The 22,169-nt window shown below is 47.3% G+C and overlaps 1 protein-coding gene across 1 annotated transcript; it reads left to right on the plus strand.

Annotated features, from left to right (window-relative positions):
- Positions 1-7,940: 7,940 nt before the first annotated feature.
- LOC142572408 (domesticated amidase effector 2-like) lies at positions 7,941-12,857 on the plus strand. The gene is made up of 3 exons (XM_075681501.1): positions 7,941-8,055; positions 11,849-12,114; positions 12,666-12,857. The coding sequence occupies exons 1-3, from the start codon at positions 8,004-8,006 to the stop codon at positions 12,768-12,770; spliced, it is 423 nt and encodes a 140-aa protein (XP_075537616.1). The 5' UTR covers positions 7,941-8,003; the 3' UTR covers positions 12,771-12,857.
- Positions 12,858-22,169: the final 9,312 nt, after the last annotated feature.

Genomic DNA, 22,169 nt, shown 5'->3' on the forward strand with positions numbered 1-22,169 from the left:
CCCAGCACAGAGTAGCCAGCCAGTACTTACACGGGCTAACCTTCCTGTCTTTCCTTCCCTTTTGTCTCTCTCCCTCTCTTCAATCAGCTAATTTGAGGGCGCTACTTTATCATACGGGTGGGAGCGCACTCCGATGGTATTTTTCATACTTAGTGAGATCTCTTTGCCAGTCGGAAAAAAAAATTGCACGCAATTAGTACGTCGCTGAAAACAAACACCGCATTTAGATGTCATTTCGGAGTGCCTGCAAACGCTTCAGTGACACTTTGAAAATTAGGACAGTACTTTTCTAGTTAAATAATTAATTAGGATTACTGAATTAAATCTCAATAACGAAAGAATTACTGGCGGCTTCTCCACTGCACTTGAGACAATATGCACTAGGTTTTCTTCGAGTAACGCAATTGACTGCTCTATTTTAAAGTCTTGGTGCATGATAATTGGGTAACACTGTATAATTCACACAGTAACAGAAATGAGGCCAAGCCGGATTCACTCGAAATCACAATCAACAGCAGTTATGCGCAGGAGCGCTTACACTCGGACTCACAGAAAGAAAAACAAGAAGAGAGAGACTGCAGTTTCGTCGGAAACGCGAAGAAGGAGGAGGAGGAATAAACTTTATTAGTAGAAATGAGCCGACGGTAAAATCGTCCGAGGTGGGCGGCGTCCCTAGTCCAGGATGCCGCGGGCCTGAGCCGATAGCTAGGCCCTGCTCACCAGGCGATGCTGGTCTTCAGGGCTCGAGCTTGTCAGCTGGGCCTCCCACTGCTCGACGGTTGGTCCGGTGATGGGCGGTGTTGATGGGTTTTGTTGACATTCCCATACCATGTGGTAGAGGGTATCGGGCGTAGAGCAGAAGGCGCACTTGTGAGTATAGCTCGTAGGATTCATGGCGTGTAGCAGGGTGCCGTGCGGGAATGTGCCGGTCTGTAGTTTTCAGAAGATCACCGCCTCTTCTCTTGTCACCTTGGGATGCGTGGGTGGATAGATCCTCCTACCCAGCCTGTAGTGGCTCAGGATATCGGCGTATCTTTTCGGGACGCTATCTTGTTGGTCTACCGGTGCTCGTGAACCCTGTGGGATAGCCCGGAGAATGTGATCTCGGGCAGCGGCATTAGCCGTTACATTACCCGCCAGGGACTCGTGTCCCGGGGCCCAGACAATGTACAGTTGTGGAAAATTGTCTCGTTTCCCGAGGATTCTCAGGGCTTGTTTGGAAATGCGGGCCTTTTGGTAATTTCTACATGCCGTTTGTGAGTCGGTGATGATTGTGATTTGATCTTCCTCTCGCTGGCCCGTAGTGGCCGCCAGGGCTATCGCCGTTTCTTCCACGCAGTCGATGTCTGGAGTGCTTACCGAGGCCGCTGCTACCTCTTGTCCTTGGCAGTTGATCACGCTGATAGCGTGGGCCGCTCTGTTATTGTATTTTGCCGCGTCGGTGTATCAGACTTCTCCTTGTTTTGGTCCTTCGTAGGCCTTACGTAGAGCTTTCACTCTCGCTCGCCTCCTTTCTCTGTCGTATTCAGGTCCATGTTTCTCGGGATGCTGGCCACCGTGATCTTCTCCCTCAGGGGTAGAGGAACCCGCTGTTTTGTAGACTCATATGCGACTGGGTAGCCCAGTCTTATTAGCGTGTCCCTACCCGTGCGGGTGAGCTTGAGTCGCTCTATGTGGCTCGTCTTGTGGGCCTCTACTAGTTTCTCCCAAGTATTGTGGATGCCCAGGCTTAGTAGCTTCTCCGTCGACGTCGTCGGTGGAAGCCCCAGTGCCAGCTTGTAGGTCTTTCGTATTAGGGTGTTCAATTTGTCTCTCTCGCTGTTCTTGAGACCCAGGTACGGGGTGCCGTAAGTGACTCTGCTGATTATCAGGGCTTGTTTTAATGTGATTGTGTCCTGCTCTTTCAGGCCGTACTTTTTGTTTGTCACTCTTCGCACCAAGTGCGCGACTTGGGTAACTGTCGCTTGCAGTTTTTTAATGGCAGCGAGACCAGCACCGTCCTTCTGGAAAGTGAGGCCCAGAATACAGAGTGTGTCCACCTTGGATATGTTGATTCCATGTAGTGTCAACGTTGGGTTAGGTGTCTCCTGCGGAGGCCACCCTCTTGTCCTCTTTTTGAGGATCAGGAGCTCCGACGTTTCTGGCGCGCATGAAAGACCGCAGCGGTGTAGATAATGCTCGGTCCTGTCGATGGCTTCCTGCAGGGCGTCTTGTTTTTCGCCCACCGATCCCGTGCACGTCCACATGGTCAGGTCGTCCGCATACATTGTGTGACGGATACCCCTGACGTTCTCCAAGAGGTTCGGCAATCCTCTCATCGCTATATTGAACGGTAACGGGGAAATCACCGACCCCTGGGGGGTTCCTTTCTGCGGTATTTGGAACTTCTCGGTCCTGAGGTTCTCCAGACCTATGGTCGCCGTTCTACCCGTCAGGAAGACCCGGACGTAGTTGTATGTCCGCCGTCCGCAGTTGGTATGTTGTAGGCTGTTTAGCACTGCTTCATGTGAGACGTTGTCGAAGGCTCCCTTCACGTCGAGTGCCAGGATGGCACTCTTGTGGCATGTGCTGAGGCCGTCGATGACTTCTTTAAGCTAAAGTAGAATGTCCTGGGTGGAGTGGTTAGGGCGGAAACCGAACATAGTGTTCGGCAGGTGTCCACCTTCTTCCAGGTAGGGCGAGAGACGATTGTGGAGCATGTGCTCGAGGAGTTTTCGCGCGCATGACGTGAGAGAGATCGGACGCAGGTTCTGTAGGTTGATGGGCTTGCCGGGTTTCGGGATCATTGTGACGTCCGCGTGCTTCCAGGAAGCCGGTATGCTGCCGGTCCCCCAGCTTTCATTGATATACTTTAGTAAACTCTCCGTCGTCCAGGTTACGGAGGGTCTTGGTGTTAATTTTATCCCTGCCGGGCATCGTGTTTCTTGTGAGATTTCTTAAGGCTGCCACGATCTCCGACTTGGTGAAAGGTTGGTCTAAATTCGAATCGGCTTCCCCCTCGTACTCCGGGTGAATGACTGGCTGCGTCTTCCGTTGTTGCTCGTCTCCGATGTATTTCCCGGTGATGGCTTCGAGCACTTCTTCTTCGGTTCATTGGAAGTTATGTATAAGTCTTTGCATGTGTTGCCCCGTGACAGTTTTTGATTCCGTTTTCGCCAGAAGGGTCTTTAGAATGGCCCAGGTCTTTCGGTTGCTGAGGGTTCCCTGTAACTGGTCGCACACTTGATTCCAGTTCTGACGTCCGAGTTTTTCAGCATACTCCTCCGCCTGCCGCGAGACTGCGGCAATGCGGATCTTGAATTTGCGGTTTCTCTTCTGCTTCTTTCATCTCTTCAAAAGTCCTCGCCTAGCCTCCCTGAGGTGAAGTAGGTGTGGGTCGACTTCGGTATCATCCGCAGTGAGTTGGATGGTCTTTGTGTACTTGGTAACCAAGTCCATCACATTCTTGGTCCACTTCTCGATGTCTTCTAGGCTTCTGGGGTGTTCATCTTTCCGGAAAGCAGGCCAGCCCGTAATTTTGGCCTGACCTAATCTCACGGGGGTTTTGTGGTGCATAATACGCGAAGCAGTATTAGTAATAGCCAAATATGGGACAATTACACGAAGGACGATTACACCACCGAGAGGACTCAGGCTGTAAAATTGAACTGTCTCCTACTATTAGGTCTTGTATATACTCATATAACGCCATCACTTCAGCGCTCAATTCTCCGAGGTCACACAAAGTTTCTTCAAGTGCAAAAAATATACATATGTATACAGATATGTGGGTATGGTCGGGCCCCAGCCCCCCCCCCCCCCCCCCCCACCCCTGAAGAATGAAAACTCTCCTCCTATGTTTCTGGATATGCCAACAGTAACACGCAGCACTTAAAATTTTCATAGCGAGAATACAGGCTAGAAAAATGAAAACATTTTTCTGTTATCACTGGCATTCCAACGTTGTATCGCGTGATAAATGTGAGTCGCCAAATGTTGGTATACCGCAATGCGGGTTGTACATTATCCGTTACTTCATTTGATTTTCGGAATCGCAGCTTATGTACACGCCGGAAAATTCATAGCAGAAACATGCGAAAAAGAAAATACACCGCGAGTTTTCGTCAACATTGAAAGGTCTGCCTAGTTCGGGACGCCTGCACTCGTTTTCTAGCAGTTCACTGCAAGCAACGATATTTCCAATTTAGGAGCACGGTGACTTGAGCTGATTGGTATGAATTCTTAATTTATACAGCGCAAACTGATTATGATGAACATGCTCATGATTCCTTATTTAGTCGCACAAACTGATTGTGTGGTATCATGCCGTTAAATAAGGAATCCTCATTAGTCATTTCGTCCCTCCTCTCCGTCTCCGTCTTTCGCGCTGTAGCAATTATGAAGGATTTTTCAAGCTTACTAAAAATATTTCACAAACTTTTGCAGTTTGAGAAATATATAGGATTATTGTAACATGTATAAGTGACATCGAGTGCATTTTCGAATGGTTATTTTCTTGCTGTTTTTCTGTAATGGTGTAGAATAATATTAAACAGCGTAAAATTGGTATTAATGCGCACAGTGCTGCAAAACGAGGTCATATTGATTAGATGAGATTCACAAACTTATATGCAAACGTAAAAAAAAGCTATCTCCAATTGGCACGTTACGTTATTGGAATAGCGCAATTCCAGGGCAACATTTTCGAGGGTGCGATAGGCTTCTTTTCCGATTTGTTACAGATGCAACCCTAAAATATTCCGGGGCGATGCATATATTGGAGAAAGGAGAAGAGTATCGTTTGTGTGCCATAGCAAGCCTGAAAGTCCACCTGTATGACGAGACGTTCTTAGAGAAGGCCTCTTAGTTCTATGCTTTACGATCTCTTCTCTTACAGGCTTCCCTTATCCGGCAGCGTTTGGGTAGCTGCTTGGATTTCTGCAAGCGATATTTCAACCGGAAAGTTGTTCGGTAATAAGGTGGGCTCAGAAACTCCCCAGAAATTTGTTTGCGAAATTTCGCATCACTAAATAATAAATTAATCAACGATTTTAAGATTTGCACAGGAAATCGCTTTCATATGGTTGTGCTTTCAGCTATAATGTTTTGCAGTCGTGCAGTTTTGCAGTTTTTCTGTACTACACTCTCAATAAGGCGGCCTATTTTTGGTGATAATGCTTTTTGCTGTATTTCGTTACCGTACCCCTTCGCTAACGAAGTTAGACAATTTATGAGCGCAATTTAGCCCTTTTTGCTCCGCTTACCATGAAGTTAGGCCGTTTTATATGTCCGATGTTTCTGGAGAAATTGTAATTAAACCCTTAGATATATTATTTTACACGCTGTTTGCTTATATGTGTAATTTACAAGCTTGGTCAATAACCTATGCATGTACAAATTCAATTTACAGATCAACGTTATGCCGTAAGTTATGATACCACGCCACTAGAGCGTGACGTTATTTGCGAAATACCTGTCATGTGTGCGGCATGCAGGTTCAGTCTTTTTTTTTTCTGCCTTTTCTTCGACCACGACGGGGAGGAATCCACGTACAAGTACATCATTACTCGGCGCTGTCATTGTTTCTGACTCAAAATAAAAGAGACGTTTAGAACAGAGCATGCTACAGGCCAATGGAGAACAGACCCTGTCACAGGCCAATGGTATACCATTGCCCTGTGACAGGGTCTGTTCTAAATTTTCTTTCTGTTTATATATTGTGAAAAACAATGACAGCTCAGTAATGTTCTGTTTTGTAAGTGGTTTCCTACCCGTAGTAGTCGAAGTAAAGGTAAAAAATCAACCTACATGACGCATGCGGACAGGAAGCTCACAAACAACGTTGGGCTTGGCAAGTGCAGCATTCTAATTAGACTGAACATTGCGATTACAGAAGCTGCACTTGCCGGGAAGCGTGAGAAGCAGTCAGGGATCTTTGAATGCTATCGTGTTCCACTCTTAGGCGAAGCTTAAGCATCCTCCAAGTTTTTGCTTGCGTACGGGGGTATGAGCCATTGCTGGTGCTGATAATTTCTTGTTTTGAGCTTGTTTATTGGAACGTGCGCTATTCTGTACGTTGTATGTGAGTGATTAGTATGCACTGTTCGCTTCAATTTGTCGAGTGCTTCAGCCTCTGCATTACAAGGGGGATAAACCGCTGCATTAATGTTTGCTTAAGGGGGCAGGGGGGGGGAGGGGGGGAGCCATTGCCGGTGATAATTTTCGTTCACTGACGGACACGAAAGATGCGAAACACCGAGAGGCTACCAGCTTCGCTATAAAATGTTTGAAGATTCCGCTTTCAAAGGTTTACATGATGCAAATTTCACGTTCATACACAGTACACCCATGTGACGTTTGCTGAGCGTTAGGAGATTAAAATCTAGTAAGATATGTTTACGCGTGAGAAAATCGCATTTTATCACCATGACTACATGCGAGATGCATTGTGATCGTGCGTATCATACGAGCCCTATCTAGTCGTCTCCTTCTGTTAAAAAATGCGCATTAACCGAGGCAAAATATTTGCCAAGAAGCATGTGCGAAGAAATCAAAAGTACGTGAAAGGACGCTTCATCTTTCCTAGCTCACTCACACTCGCAACTGTTCATGCCGCATTCATATCATAGCTAAACGTCCGTTTTTCAAAGCTCTGTAGTCTAATATGCAAGCATTCTTATTGACCTGATAAGAAAGCCAAAAGGCGCTGTCCGCACAGCACACGAACACCCCTTATTTTCCTCTTGGTAGTGCAGGGCACTTTTATATAAGATATTCTCGGAGGATACTCTTTTCACGTGTAGCACGCCAAACGCTACCCAGTCCCCTTTTGCAGCGATTCAGGCATTCGGCAGCACGCTGAGTGCGTCGTGTGGCGTCGGTGACGGCAGCTCCATCTCGGTTTCCCTGCGCAAGCTAACCGCAGTAAAGATGTACAACTTATATCGCGATAATAAGCGCAAAAATAGATATCCCGCAGCAAATAACCTTATGTCTGAAAGGGGAGAATAGCTACACTAAAGGCTACACAAAGCGCCCCCTTTTAACCTTCGCGTCACTATTCTATGCAAGCAGTTTTCTTTTTTTCTGTATGCAGAGGACCTGTTAAGTATTTATTACTGTGACTTTGGTTAAACTCACAATATGCGATACTATCGAACATTGTGCCGTCGCGCGGCAGTCTGTCCACGCACGTAACATTTTAGCTCTTGGGAAAAAAAAGCAAGCAAAGATAATGCAGCGCGCACTGCGAGAAGTTGCACGTCACGTCACGGCACATTCTCCTGTCGCAAAGTGACTGGGTGTCATAGCAACTCAACTTCTTTTCTGCGTAAAAGCGCAACCTTCTGTCTGTATTATAATGCCAGCTGCAGCCACGTTTGTCCCATGACACGATCGTCTCATCAAGCCCTACCACCGTGAAAATCAGGTGATAACTGTCGAGTAAGTGATGATTTACAAGCAGCTCTAATATCAACAAGTTTCACAGAGGGGAAGAAAAGAAATAAGGGGAAAGAAAGAAAAGCGCCATAGACCAGGCTTTTCACCGTAACTCGCTGAGAAATTATCATATTCACTAGGCGAATATTGATTCGTAGAGCAGTCAAGCATTTCTTTCGTGCATGCGGCAAATCCTCCGCCGATACTGGCAGCGCGTTCCTGCAGAATTCGTCATGGGCACGCAAGCACACGTGCAGAGCACTCCTCCACTTGTTCATTTCTTTGTTTCCGGCACAACAACAAAGTCATATCTGTCTTCATTGTTTTCCCTGCACTATATCAGTGCCCAACCCTCTCCTATGCTTTCCATCTCTATATCGGTCGGTGGTACCTGAACGTGAGAGAGGGAAGATGCCTGCGCTGCGAATAATACACGCCTCGCTTTGGAAAATACGCCCCCCGGCGCGCCCGTAACTCAGAAAAAACCCGCCACGATAAGCCTGGCCTATTAAGCACTCGCTCAGGCATTCAATGAGCTCATTCTTCCAGGCGAGCTCTACTGCGGCACGTGCGAAAACTCCACGATGAAAGGCGCCGTTATAACCGCGGCTCTTCTGGTACTCGGCATGGCGGTTGGTGAGTTCAACAGTTCTTTAGCATCTGTCACGGTCTATTATTCCACTCGCAGTTCACTCCCTTACGTTCTGCACGTAACTCATGACATTTGATGCGTTCGCTGATGTGCTTTTCTTCTGTAAGTTATGCTAATGGAACTGTCTGCTCGCAGTGTTGCCATAAAAGCCAAACGCTTTTGTTTACCGACGTCGGCTCGAAAATGTTGGTTTCAATTAGATTTCCGAATAGTCTGAACAAATGAAGTCAATATTTCAGAGCCAGGCACGCATCCCAGCGTCTGTCCTCACGTGCTCCGCTCCTTGGAGCTCGCCATTGTCTTTGTGACTTCACCATTCGTCACTGAATTTATTTTATTGACTTTTTTTTCTCCTTCCTTGCGTATCGGCATTCATCTCTTTCTCGCCATTGCCGTTAGTACGCAAATATCACCGCCCAAGAACTCCGCACAGATGGTTAACCAGCAAAGCTTGAACGTGCGGCCCCGGCGTTTATCACTGGGCTAATCATCACGGTTCATTAAACGACGGCCTGATAGGCTGCCGGATCCTCGGTACGCAGTTGGTGCTTGCGCTCGGCTGAACGAGCCTGTTCATGTGCCCAGGCTGCAGCATCGGCACGGCGTAGACGATCGCGTTCCCGGTTCTGCTCGCGGCGTTGCTGATCGAAAGCTGCCTGCTCATCAGGAGTACGTATGACGCGTGGCCTACCCATTTCGGAAACTGCTGCGTGCACGCTCGGCTGCTACGGAGAGCACCTGCGTCACAACTGGCGCCACCCCAATCGCGCGTCGCTCTTCTCCCTTTTTTTTTCGTGCATGCGCATGGGTTTGCACCGTAGGAGTTTTCGGCGTACAGACGACAGACGGATGGACGAATCGGCTAGTCTAGTCTAGCTAGGCTAGGCTAGTTTACAGCTTCGCTGAAAAAGCGGTTTGGAGCATGCCCTTTCATAGGTATCGAGTTCAACGTACTTTTTCCTTCTATATTCGAACTTCACATCTTATGTTGGGCTTAAAACCTTCACTACCCTACTATGCAGAAACTCTACCGACCCCGTTATATTCATGTAATATGCTTATTCTGTGACTTTAATTTTCGAACTTTATTTCATGAAACGAGAGCTACCGAGGCCACAGGGGAGCGAAGACGGGATTTTCTTCTGTTGGTCCGCTACCAACTCAGTGTAAACTAAATGCAGCAGCTTCTAACGCAACAGTAAACATCTGTATTGGTTGTTCAGCAAAGTACCTCGATAAATACAAAGGCAACAGGCGGATACTTCTTGCCTCTGTGTAAGGAGGCTTGATGTTACTGTTATTAGGTGATCTTATGCGTAATTCAACCTACTATTTGGATCGCACCGATGGCGCGAGTTGTTGTGGTCGCACCGCTGGTGCGATCGGTTGGGAACTCGGCGCTGACGCCCGTTGTTGCACCTGGGTCGCAAGCCCCAAGGGTAGCGTTGGCCTGGCGGCCTGGGGTACAACTGGAAGCATCCGAAGGTCCCGGCAAAGCATGAGTCGACTGGTAACAACAAAACAACTTGTTTATTTTAACATCGCAAAGAGTTGGCGGTCAGGTTGACCGAAGTAGAGAGACGGGAGAGCACTTTACTCAACAGAAGAAATCGGAGCCCTCTTTTTGTCGTCCGGGGGCAGCTGTTTTTATACTCTCGCAGTTGAGGGCAAGAAGGAACCCCTCAATAGACGAGCACGTGATTGTACAATGGGCTAAGGTGACGCACACTGTCGTAGCGCCGCCGGTCGGGCACAAAGACTGGGAGGAGAAGGTAACTTCGGCTCTCGTAGCGCCTCTGGTCGGGCACAGTGACTGGAAGGAGAAGGTAACCTCGGCTCTCGTAGCGCCTCTGGTCGGGCACAATGACTGGGAGGAGAAGGTGACCCCCTGCTGTCGCATCGCCGCCGGTCGGGCACAATGGCACATACACTCACACACGCACATGAAGACACGTGGCATCGGAACATGCCTGGAAACGCCTGGAAACGCCTGGAAACGCCTGGAAACGCCTGGCGGGGAGCGTAGCGGCGACGCCGAACGGGCCAAAATGTCTGCCGCTTTGTTGCAATCGCGCCGGCTAAACCGCGCGTCGTAGGCGAAACGTAACACTACGTTGCGATATTCCTATTCGCAACACTGATTCTCTTCTTCTCCAACTCTCGGCTTTAACCAGAAGACTTCTCCAGACAAGCAATGGAAATTTGTCAGATCTGTATTCTCTCGCTTCGCACAAAAGTTGGATACTATCCTTAAATATCATTTCTTGTTACAGTGCGCAGTGATGTCCAATCTACTCACAGTTCTCCTTTCCCAGAAACTGACCATTGGTCTGGAATTTGTCAGTACTCTTTTCCAGCAGCTGTCCATTTGTCTTGAGTTTGGCCGCAGCCTTTCCTGGGAGTTGTTCATTGGTCTTGATATTAGCACCAATCTCTCCCATGTCAAGACTGCAGCAATCATTAGTTGTTGTAGGTCACCGTTCCCTCCCGCCTTCGTTCGGGCCCGCAGACATAGATCGGCGTGAAATCCACACCTGCTATGCTGAAGCTGTTCGTTCTCACAAGTGGCCTTACACAGGCTCTTTGGGTTCACACTTGGAATTTTTTGTCGCTATGAACAGTTGGCAGCACCATAGGGCGCATTTCTGAGAATTCACTTCTTCCGCATCGAGTTAAGTGAACGCCGTCGCTCGGAGGTTATGACCCCCACAGAACTATGCCTTACAAACCACCGGCGGCGAACACCATTCCAGTAGCCAGGCCCGCTCTGTCCCTTTTGACGGCTATACATCAAGCCGAAGGAATGCGCAAGTACGGTGCGTTTCAAGCGGTCTCTAGCTGTTTCACAAATTTAGCCACTGACTCTCGCTGCAGCGTTCCTGGCCCTCCGTCGCCAGCCCGCTCGCTGTTCAGTCCGCCGAACACTGTTTACGTCAGAGCTGGTTTCGCGCCAGCTCGTTCGGCGCGTTGCGTTCGGCTTGACAGTCATTTACTGTGTTTGTGAAACAAAGAGTTGAGTTAACCGTATCCCGCTGCATGCAATTATGTAGCTACTTTGCAACTATACTCCGAACAACTTTCTGCGGCAATGAAGAGAAAGCTACAGGGCGGAGCTTCTGCACATTTCTTACTGCGCCGCGTATTCCGGCACCGGTTGACAGCTGTTTTGGTTTCGTGGAACAGATACTGAATTAGCGCAGCTTCAACGTGCGCTATTTCCGGATTTGCCCAAACGCGAAATAGAAAAGCAGCAAAATAGGTCAAATTTAACGCTCAGTTGTCTATTTTCTCTCATTTTAGTCTTATAAATAATGGCATTGTTTTCTCCGCCCTGGCTTAAACTAACGCAAGCGAGAATGTGGGTCTTTTGTCGGGAACACTCTTACCATTGCGCTCTTCGCCTCCGTAACAACTCCTTCATTGCCACAGAAGGTTATCCGCGAGTATAATATGTAGTGCTTCTACTACAATGACTTCTGGATTAAATTGCTCACAGTTTCTCGAAACGAAGTCAAAGCTCGGCCGCCGCGTTCGTTTTAGGTAATAAAGTCCACACATCTTCAGCGCAATTCGACGAATTCAGTGCCGACGACTGGGCGTTCTCGATGCCCAAGGCACAGCAGATTTAACGTTGTTTTGCCCCTAATTCACCGGCTTATGGCGATCCTTGGTTGCCGTGACCGCACTGTGCGAAACACAAGGAGGCCGGAACATTATCACGTGCTGTGATAAGTCGTAGAATGCCATGACGAGTCCTTATTGCCTACTCACGTGCAGCCAGCCAGGCGATCGGTTGCGCCAATCCTGCACCTTTCAAGGGCAACTGGGTGATCGGCGTAGACGGGAAGGAGTGCGTGGCACTGGTCAAGGAGAAATGCACGGGCCTTCGCCAGTATACCACTCACAGCTGGCGCCGCGGCAAGCACGTCCGCAGCAACTGCAACAGCGTGCCGCGCTGGTCTGCCATCGCCACTTTTCTGGACGGCAACAAGTACAGGGGACACGCAGCGATCTTCGAATCCTGCGCTTCGGATGGCATTTGGGTAAGCTACTGAACACATTAGCACATCTATTTAGACTCTGAGTAGGTGTACGTGAATGACAGCACCAGACTAGAGCGAAATCCTGAAAGCCGGCAGGAATTTGAAAATGCAATCATCAGACGATGATGAATTCTTCACCGAAATTGTTCGAGCCTAATGAAGTTTGCGTGGAGGCAAACTGAAACTTTGAGAGCGCACTTCACAGGTTGGTCAACCCGCTGTACCAAAGATAATTGCAAATTCCCCGAATAAATAGGGGCTTCACGATCTTACAGAACGTACTTTATGGATCCTCAGTATACACACAACGCCCACTCGGCTGTTGGAAAATTTCGCTTTGATTCGTATCCTCGCGTACACTTGCGGCGATCAATTAAAATGTGCTGCAGGCTTAACCACGATCCTTGATGAGCTTTTGAGAGCTCACGTACGTTGCCGCGTGCGTGTGCATGAGCCTGCACAGGAGATTGCCAGCAAACGTTTTCTCGCTCACTTTCTTTCTCTCGATCTCTAAAGTTACAACCTTTGCTAGATCACCCCTACTTTTTCAGGTGTACGACCAGTGGAACACCTCTCCAGTTGACCGCCGCAAGATCCGCTACGGAAACTCGAAACCCAACTACAACGGCGACAACTTCTACATGATTGAGCTGTGATCAACACGGAGTTCTATTACGAGGCGACCACTGGGCAAACCCAGTGCTACTGACAATCAGTCAAATTAAACAAAAATCAAAACTTTTCATGGTACATGCAACAATATGGTGTGACAAGGTGTACCTTGCGTGGTTAACCGCTTCTGTTCGCAAGCGTATCAATTTTCACATGTGCATGTATTCATGCACAGGTGTTCCAGCGTGTACAATATTGCCCGCCGATCTAAGGCAAATGTGACGTTACAAGGTGCCGACATTTGCTTCGCCTGAGCGTCTTGTCCTTGGAAGGAATTCTCTCGGTAAACCGTTCTTCAACAACTTACAAACCGCTCTCTACACAAGAAACAAGATGTAGGCGCAACCTTTTCCACAGCCAGTGGCTTCACTGGACTTTTGGTTCGGTTCATTTAGCCTTCGCTGTTCGCCGCACATGTCTACACCCTGCAAATTACCTATAGTCTCGGTTCCTGCCTCTGCATAATGTAGCGAGTTTATGTTAGTATTATTGCAAAGCAACACTACTTACGGTAATTTCAAAGGTTCCCGGCGATAAAATTTCGTGAATGCATAGACTGCAATGAAATACCTTCATAGATAACATGCAGGTGCGACGAAACAAAAGATGCATATGGCCTCTTCTATTTGGCTGCCGTTTCTGCACTAGTTCCGGAAGTGCAGTGCTTTTGTCCTCGATTTTACGGTGCAGGGCGCGCCGCTTGCCCCGCGCTCTTCGATGTTACTTCGTGCAATTCATGTTCTGCACGAGTTCACGGATCTTTTGCACTCGCTACTATGGAAGTGCAGGCATCGTACAAGCTCTCGGTAGCAGACGACATGGCGCAGCGCTAGTGGATAATCGTGCGCAGATTTAAATATATATTGTTGTAGTTACAACAGTTCGTGCAGCCGGCATAAGAGTTTGAGGCAGAAGTTCGATGCCTGAATGGGTGTAACGACAGATTTGTAAAATCACGTGAACCTTTAAATTGCTTTTGATCGCACGTGCTTTTCTTGAAACGCGTTCAATAATACAACAATATAAACAATATACCCCCGCCATTTCGTTCTCACTACGTAGTACTATCATGACAGTGATTACTGCGATATGGAAAGAAAATACCGGCCCTTTCGCTACTTGCATGTTTGTCGAAAATGTTCACGACAAGCCTATACACTAAGATTATGGGAGCTGCTGCCAGCTTGTAGAAGCATGTCCGCACAGGAGGCCAAACTTTGAGCAGAGCATACTTGAAAGCAACCCGTCTTCTGAACGCCGCAAGCAGCACCAAATAAAGAAAGACGCAGTTTCGCCCGAAAGCCGAAGCATAGATTGCGATAGCAAATGAGTTATGCCTTATGGGCAAGTCTTTATCGCAATAAAAGAAAAAAATCAGTTGACAGCTATAGGAAGTAAGGATAGTACTTGTTTCGGCCGTATAAACTTATAAATTTAGGCATACTAAATAAATCAACAATCACGTTGTCACACGCACACAAGGAAACAGGAGCACATTTAAGTTGAGGACCGTAGAAGCTCACTCTCAAAACACTGCAGTTGGGAAACGCGGTAGCAGCAGCGAGCGAATTGACCTTCGTGCTGCCGCTCGCATCAACGCAAACGAAGTTGCGAAAACACAGCGCAGCGCAGACTCTGTATGCGTCGCAGATGGCTTTCAAGCTACAGCGGACCGGCCAGGCGCGCTCGGCCTCCCGGAGTGCAATGGCTACGATTAGGTGGATGTCTCGTTTCTCTTAATTAATGAACACATCTCACTGGATGACCGCGGGAACTGTCAAAACGCTGGCTTGAAGAAACGCGGCAGCAGAAGCGAGCGAAATGGTACTCGTGCTGTCTACCGCTTCAACGTAAAGTGAGCGCCGAGAACACGCAGCGCACACAAAGCTACGCGCCGCCGACGCACCTATAGACTATGCCCCCAACACAGATCGCTCTCAAGATACGGCCGCGCGACCGTGCGCAACGCAGCTCCGCTCCCTCTCCCTTCCCTCCAGTGCATCGCAACGTTGGGCGCCTCACGCATGACGGCGCGCTTTCTCGCCGCTTTCGTCTCTTTCTCGCAGGCGAGATCGAACCGCGATTGTCGGCTCCCCTCGCACATGCATCGTAGGGCTCGCAGCGACCGTGTTGTCGCCCTTGTACTTTATACGGAACAACACGGCGACGCCTACGCTGACGCCTGAAAATACTCTTGGAGTGTCCATATAATTACTATCTCATAATATGAAACATAAACGAACACTATGTTATGAATATCAGAAATTTCAAACTACCAACCTATAAGAAACCTGCAACGAGCAAGTGAACCGAAACAGTGGCAACAGGAACAAGTAGGGAATCAGCAGCGTCAATTAGCAAACAAATTCGCGCAACTGGCATTCCACTTGAAATCCGGACGAAGAACCATAGTTTAGCAGTGTTGCCCGTTTTTAAGCCTTTAACTACCGCTCCTACTTCTTGAAGAAGGTGCAATGGCTACCGGGCTGACCTTATGTTGCAGCCACCGTGCGACATACCACTTTGCCTCCTACGGCTGCTATATGTACCGGTTACTGTTTATTCGCTGTAACGGACGGGAACCGCTGTGGTAAACTATAATGTACACCGGTAAATTCAGCGCATGTGCAGTCGTGGCAGCCAGTATCGGTAAGTCGGCAGCGCTACGCTAAATCTTGCGATTGGCTTCCATGGCTCCTACCGGCGCGCCTCTGGTGTCACGAGCTTCGACGCAGTGGCAGGAGTAATCGAGCCTGCTTACTAGTTGGCAAATGATGATCACAGTAAAGAATTTTCATGCCGTAGGTTACGCTTTTCTTTCGAATCACGTTTATGTACAGGGCACGCATGCACGGCAAGCCGCAGAGTTACTACAGCGAGTGCCGAGAACTTGACAAAATGTGAACGTGAAATTGTTTTTTGAAAAACCAGCTTCAAACGGAAGTGTGGCTCGTGAAGCCTCTTTATTACTTTTGTAAACCCCAGAAAGCCTGAACACCATTCCGTCCATCAAAGAAAATGAAAACAACTTGCTCACAGGTATTTCTGGCCACGGAGAGTACACTGGCATGAACAAAACAGCGAAAGGATAACTGAGTAATAAATAAATGAGCATAGTAATTACTTATATAGCAATTCATTCGCTGAATTATTTACCGCTGAACACTCCCTGCAGAATATCAAAAACGTTGGTATGGGCTGTACATATGGCTTACAGCACTAAATAATTTTTCAGGAATCAAATTCAGCCTATCAAAAATGATACGTTGGGCTTTGCAAGGTTAAGAAGAGACGTTGTGCTTTGGAAAGCGCCAAAACAATATGACAATAAACAAGTGCTGCACAGACATGTGCCAAGAGGGTACAGAAATGGGCAGATATAGTGCCAGCGCCCCGAGGATTGAGAAGAGGCGGACAAGCCAACGTAGGCATTGCATGTTAAATAAAGGCGCCAGGTCATTCTTGAATATCACAAACGTTGTACACGAACAGCGCAAGTTCAGGGCAGTCGAAAAAAAATCACCGAGATGGCTTTTCTAATATGCAGCTGAAGCAGGCCAAGAGCTTCTTGACCTTCACGAGCAATGAAGCTTGCAGCAGCAGTCGGGAACAAGGGCCAGTGAACATAAAGGGCGTAACTTCACTGGTACAGCTGCGCATTGGAGGCCACGTTCATTAACCACCGTGTTCTATCGCCCTTGTGCAGCACCGTGAAACTAGAACGTTATATGGCAGTAACTGTCAGCTGGTGACGATGGCAAGAACTGGGAAAGCAATGGAATCGATAGTAATAATTACACTAACGTAAGCAGGCCATTTTTTTTTCTCCAGGAACGTGCTCAAGTGATCTTACAACCATTGCTTAAAGACCGGGAGGCCTTACGTCAGCAAACGGGTTCCGAGTGCGTCTATCGGGACGTCTCAACAATAAAGTAGCCGTTAGAAACGCTTTCGCTAGAAAGCTTGACGCCAGCATCACACTGTTCCTACAGCACTGGCCTTTGTCAGTCAGAGGTGAGCAGAACGCCAAAGGCTTACCGGCTAAGTACCACGAATGAATATCACACTCAACCCTTGTAGGGCAATCCTCGTAGGGCGGAACGGTGCAAGCAGTGGAATCAGCGTCGGAAGGAGCGGGCCATATTGCACTAGACGTTCGTTTGCGCTGCGATGATAAACAGGCATGTAAAAAAGGCGTGGAACGTACGGATGAGCAAACGACCTATGGGAATATCTGTAGTTACTGTAAACTATGAAGACCGTATCTTGTATGGCATTTTCCAGTAGACAAGCTTGCTAGACGTATAATAGGCGTCGCCACCGAGTATAGCGTTTTCCTTGCACGCCGTCCAAGCAGGGCAAGTGATGTCAGCGGGCACGGGCTGTCCGTTGTCCTAGATGCTCATTCATGGTGCGATGATGAATATGCGTGATCAATGGTGCTGTTTGGACAGCGGTGATGGGCTGACGCGGCACAACGTAAACTAACGGTCGATGAAATCCCTATGGACCACATCTTCCATGACACGCTCCAGGTACATAATCTTCTGATTGAGCTGGTCCAATGCTAGGTCTTGATTGGCCTGCATGATGTCCAGGGCTATCTGGATTTCTTGGAGGAAGCGAAGGATCAGCAGGAGCCGAAAATCGCGGCCGACAACGTTTGCAGCACCGTTTCCGGTGGTGTCAGCGGGAGGCTGGTATCCCCGTAGGTCACGAACCATTTCCATTAGGTGATCCGAGGACGAATCCGTTTCAGCACTGACGCTCGGAAGCAGGACCATGGCTCTCGTGGTTTAGTCGAGTTGGCTACTTAGCTGCGTGTTCTGCGCGCCAGCGGATAAGCGTTTGATGGGTCCTTTCCTTCAAATGCAGTTTATGTATAGCGAATGTCGGCGCATGTAGAACTACACACGCGCGCCTGTAACCATGTGTAGATGCGGTGCACTCGTATCGCGCGATAACCCGGCTGGAATGTGGCAGTCCTGTGTAACCGACCAAAGTTAACACGTGGTATAGACGTGATGACACGACAACAGCCCAGTAGCGCTGTGATTAAATGAAGTGATAAGGTTTCGAGGGCCCAGTTTCGCCGCACCATTGCGCTGAGTTCGCGCTGCACAACGTTTACAGCATCATGTGAGCCTCTGACGATGAGTCAGCATAACCGCATAACAATGGCTAGTGAGAACATCACATGAGAAACAGCCTTTCGTGTGAAGCAATCACACAAGTAATGTGCACAGGGCGTCGCCTAAAACAAATAAAATGGTCGCTCTAAAACCACAGAAAACAATTCACGTACAAACTACTCTGAAAGTTGTTTAAGTATGCGTAAGCATTGTGCCACTTGCTCATCTCCACGCAGCCCGGTGTCATTATCAATGTCATGGAACTTGATCCGGCCACTGCAAACGACAGCGCTGCGGCGACACGAACTGGTGCGGACGGTGGCGCAAAGTACATTGATGACGCAAGTAAAGTACTGCAGGTGGCCGCGCCAGGTGCGCTGATGACGTTCCGATCATTATAAGCCGTTATCGCTCATTAGCGCCTCATCCATCCGCGTCGAACCATTATAAACCCTGACCAAACGTACTTAGGCGGGTACTGCGTATAGCACGGCTGCGCGGACCGTATCTTGAAAGCGATCTGCGATGCAGACAGAGAGTGCCAACTGCTGATAGCTTCGCGCGCTGTATTATCGCCGCTTATGTAGCATCGAAAAGAGACGCGCGGGCCCGTATCTTGAAAGCGATGCGCGAAAGGCGCAGTGTGCGGAGAGCTCCGTGAGCGCTGTGTTCTCGCCGCTTCATTAAATCGATAAATCAATATCGATTTATCGATATCGATTTATAAAATCGATAAATGCCTCGTTTCTGTATTCATCAGAAACATCAGATTATAACATCGATAAATGCCTCACGTTTCTATATTCGTCGCTTTGTACTGACCGGTTTGCATTCGAGGAAGCTTCTTTATTTGTGCAGCTTTGGCAGGAACTTGAACCACGTTGCTATACTGGGCTGATCCCGGAGTTGGTGCGATGAAAAATGGGCCCATGGAAACATTGTAATCCGCGGTAGTGTGGTTCATTAAGGTCACGTGAAGGGGACAAGTGTGAGGGGGCTTTCGCATCTTGTTGATTTGATGGACAGGCACGTAATCGCTATGCTGTCAAACGCGTTGCAGGAGGTGAACAGTTTCGTAGCACCTAATTTAGCCGTTTCACAAAAGCTTCGTTTCACGTAGGTTCGAAAATGTGCGTTGGATATGCACAATTACTAAAGCAAATAGCTTTCTTCTTCGCCCATTTTTGTTGTTGGCGATCGGTGGTCGTCGGAATTGATGTTCGGTGGTCACACTTTCACAATCAATACAAAGGTGCCGATGCAAAGGGCGCGTGCTCTTGCGCAACTGAGTTGAAGTGGCATTGATTCAGGCTAGTTGGTACGTCACACTGGGAACCTCGGTAGGAATAAAAAGGCAGGGAACGACATAGAAACGAAAACACACGAGTGCCGTATGTTGTTTCAATGCATGTACTTCCCTTTTTAAGAGCAAGCTTTAGCTAGGGTGCTCCTATCTAAATACACGTAACAGGAGCATTTATTTTTCCCGGTAACCACAGCACCAATATTAACGACGCTTGTTGCATTTAAAAGAAAACATTAAAATCTGGGGGAGTTTGTCTCGAATTTTCGATTTAGGTCATTTTTTTATTAAAAAGTGGCAAACATCGAACATTTCTAGAAGACGACACTATCAAGTTTACAACTCTGTAACTCCGCAATGAAAAATGATATCACTATTATGTGAATTGTATGTAATAGTACATCTAAAGCGGACAAAATTGGTATGCTACACATGAGTCTCAAAAATTTAGTAATATCGAAATACAGCTTTTGCAGAACCCTTGTACACAACGTAACAAATTCACGTAAGATATAAAATGACACATCAAATTCGTCCGCTTTCAATGGTCTAGTGGATGCCGTTTACCGAACCGTGATATTCATTTTTGATGCAGAGCTAATAATTTGTAAACTTCATGCTTCCATTTTTTCAAACCATCAAATTTTTAAAAAATATTTTTAACGAAATTCAGCCACTAAATCGAAATTACGCTTCCAGCAGTCACTATAATTAAACTTTCTCTCTCAAATACACTAAATTTCACTAAAATCGGTCCAGAAGTTATCTCACAAAAACGTTTTTTGTGTTTTACATGTATTTGAATAAGCCGCGTCGCAGTTGGGCCCGAGCTAAAGCTTCCTCTTAACAGCGGAGCTGTTCTAAGTCGAGCCTTCGCCATTGGGTGGCATGCAGGGGGGCAGGGGCCAGAGCCAACACCCTCTAGAGAACTTAAGACCTTCGCTGACCCTCTCCCCTGGAGCTACGTCACGCAAAAGAGGCCTGCATAGAAGTTCCGTGCTGCGAAGCTACGAGCAGCGCACCTGTGTTGAAAATGAAGCGTGGAATATGTACAATGGTTAACCACGGCTATTCGGAGAAGACCGAGGGGATGACGGCGGCGCAACAATTCGATTAGCTCCAGGAACCCTGCCGCTCCTTGAATAGCTTCGGCGTTAAACAAGTCCCGGCATGCTCGGCCATGCTGTTGCATGCTTCCGAACGCAGTTTTTTTCTAGACGTGACCAGCACTTGTGCTGTGCTTGCGATTGTGTGTACTGCGAGTCTTCATTGCCCCGGAATGTGGAGTGTCATGCCAAGATATGCCTAATAAGTGCTGCGTGCCCAATCGCCGGAGCAATTACAAATCGGGGCAGAAAAATCATGTCCAAGTTTCCGCAAGATGAAGAAGCCCAGAGTGCCTGGATTAGGGCGCTTCCACGTGCAGACTTCATTCTATTAGCGCTCTTCAGGGTAAGATGTTCAGAACTTGTTTAAATAGTTAAATTCTATTCTATTCTACTTTTGAAAAATACGTAAAGGTTAATTGCTCAATTATAGAAAGTGCGTTTACAGAAAGTGATGATTCCTCATAGTTCGACGCCTGCGAGGATGGACACAAATGTGAATTTGTGTTAAGGCACCTTTTGTGGTGTAGCAGGGATATGTTATTGAAGAACTACTGCTTCAAGATGAAAGACAAGATATTGGATGCCAATGCTAAGGCAAGGAAGAGAAAAGTCGGAACACTGCGCAATAAGGCAGCTGTTTCCTTGTAAATATCTGCACGAATGTTTTATATCTCATTTCTAAACTTCTTTGAGTTGTTGTAAGTTAGTGGACTGCAGTAATTAGTGCGTCGAAAGCGAAATTATTCCTTTAAGCATAATCTAGATTGGAATAAGTACATGTGTCCCCAGCACTAAAACTAAAACTTAGACATCTTGAGCTCCCTGAAATATTAATCGCATGGATAACAAACTACCTAACAAATCGCCGCCAGTTCGTGGAAATTAATAAGCAACAGTCTGGCTGTCTTCCGGTCACCTCGGGAGTTCCTCAAGGAAGTGTCCTAGGGCCACTGCTCTTTTTACTCCATATAAATGATATTACTACTTCAATCCATCCCAGCGTGCAAATTAGGTTGTTTGCTGACGACTGTGTGCTTTTTAGGGAAATCACTTCAATCAACGATCAAACTGATTTAAATGCTTCTCTAGCTGGCATTAGTGATTGGTGCGAAACATGGGGCTTAACGCTGAAAAGACGGTCTTTCTTCGCTTCACTCGTCAGAGAGCTCCACTAACCTTTAGTTACGCGTTACGTTCGTTGCCCTTGCAGGAAGTAACAAAATATAAGTATTTGGGCGTCACAATTACTAACAACTTATCATGGAATTTACACATTGATAATATCTGTTCTTCAGCCTTGCGCAAATTATATTTTTTGCGACATAAACTTGGAAATTCCCCACCTAACGTAAAACTGCTTGCTTATTATTCATTAATTAGACCTAAACTTGAATATGCATGTGTTGTTTGGGACCCGTTTACTAAACAAAATATTAAATGTCTCGAAAGGGTACAGAAAAAAGCCGTACGATTTATATATTCTAAATTCTCTCGCTATGATTCCCCCTCACAAATAATGCGTGCTAATGCCATCGAAGTCCTTAAGAAGCGAAGGCAACACTTAAGAATTCGATTTCTTGCCATGCTTATTAATGGAGACTTATCAATTAATCCTGCATCGTATCTGTTCAGTACAACGTCTAGGCTTACTCGACACCACCATCCGAATTCACTAACACCTTATTTTGCACGGACGGATGTATTCAAGTTTTCTTTTTTTCCCCGCACTATAACAGACTGGAATAACTCGTTGTTGCCTGTTTCAATTGATTGACTCATTGTATTACCGTTGTGTCTTACCACCTTACTTGATTGAATAATGCATTGTAATATTGTTGT

Source organism: Dermacentor variabilis, chromosome 2 (assembly GCF_050947875.1).
Source record: "Dermacentor variabilis isolate Ectoservices chromosome 2, ASM5094787v1, whole genome shotgun sequence".
In the NCBI taxonomy this organism is placed as follows: Eukaryota; Metazoa; Arthropoda; class Arachnida; order Ixodida; family Ixodidae; genus Dermacentor; species Dermacentor variabilis.

Coding starts and splice junctions, on each gene's coding strand:
- LOC142572408 (XM_075681501.1), top strand. CDS start 8,004: ATGAAAGGCGCCGTTATAACCGCGGCTCTTCTGGTACTCGGCATGGCG. Junction 8,056..11,848: donor GGTACTCGGCATGGCGGTTG/GTGAGTTCAACA, acceptor ACTCACGTGCAG/CCAGCCAGGCGATCGGTTGC. Junction 12,115..12,665: donor GCGCTTCGGATGGCATTTGG/GTAAGCTACTGA, acceptor CTACTTTTTCAG/GTGTACGACCAGTGGAACAC.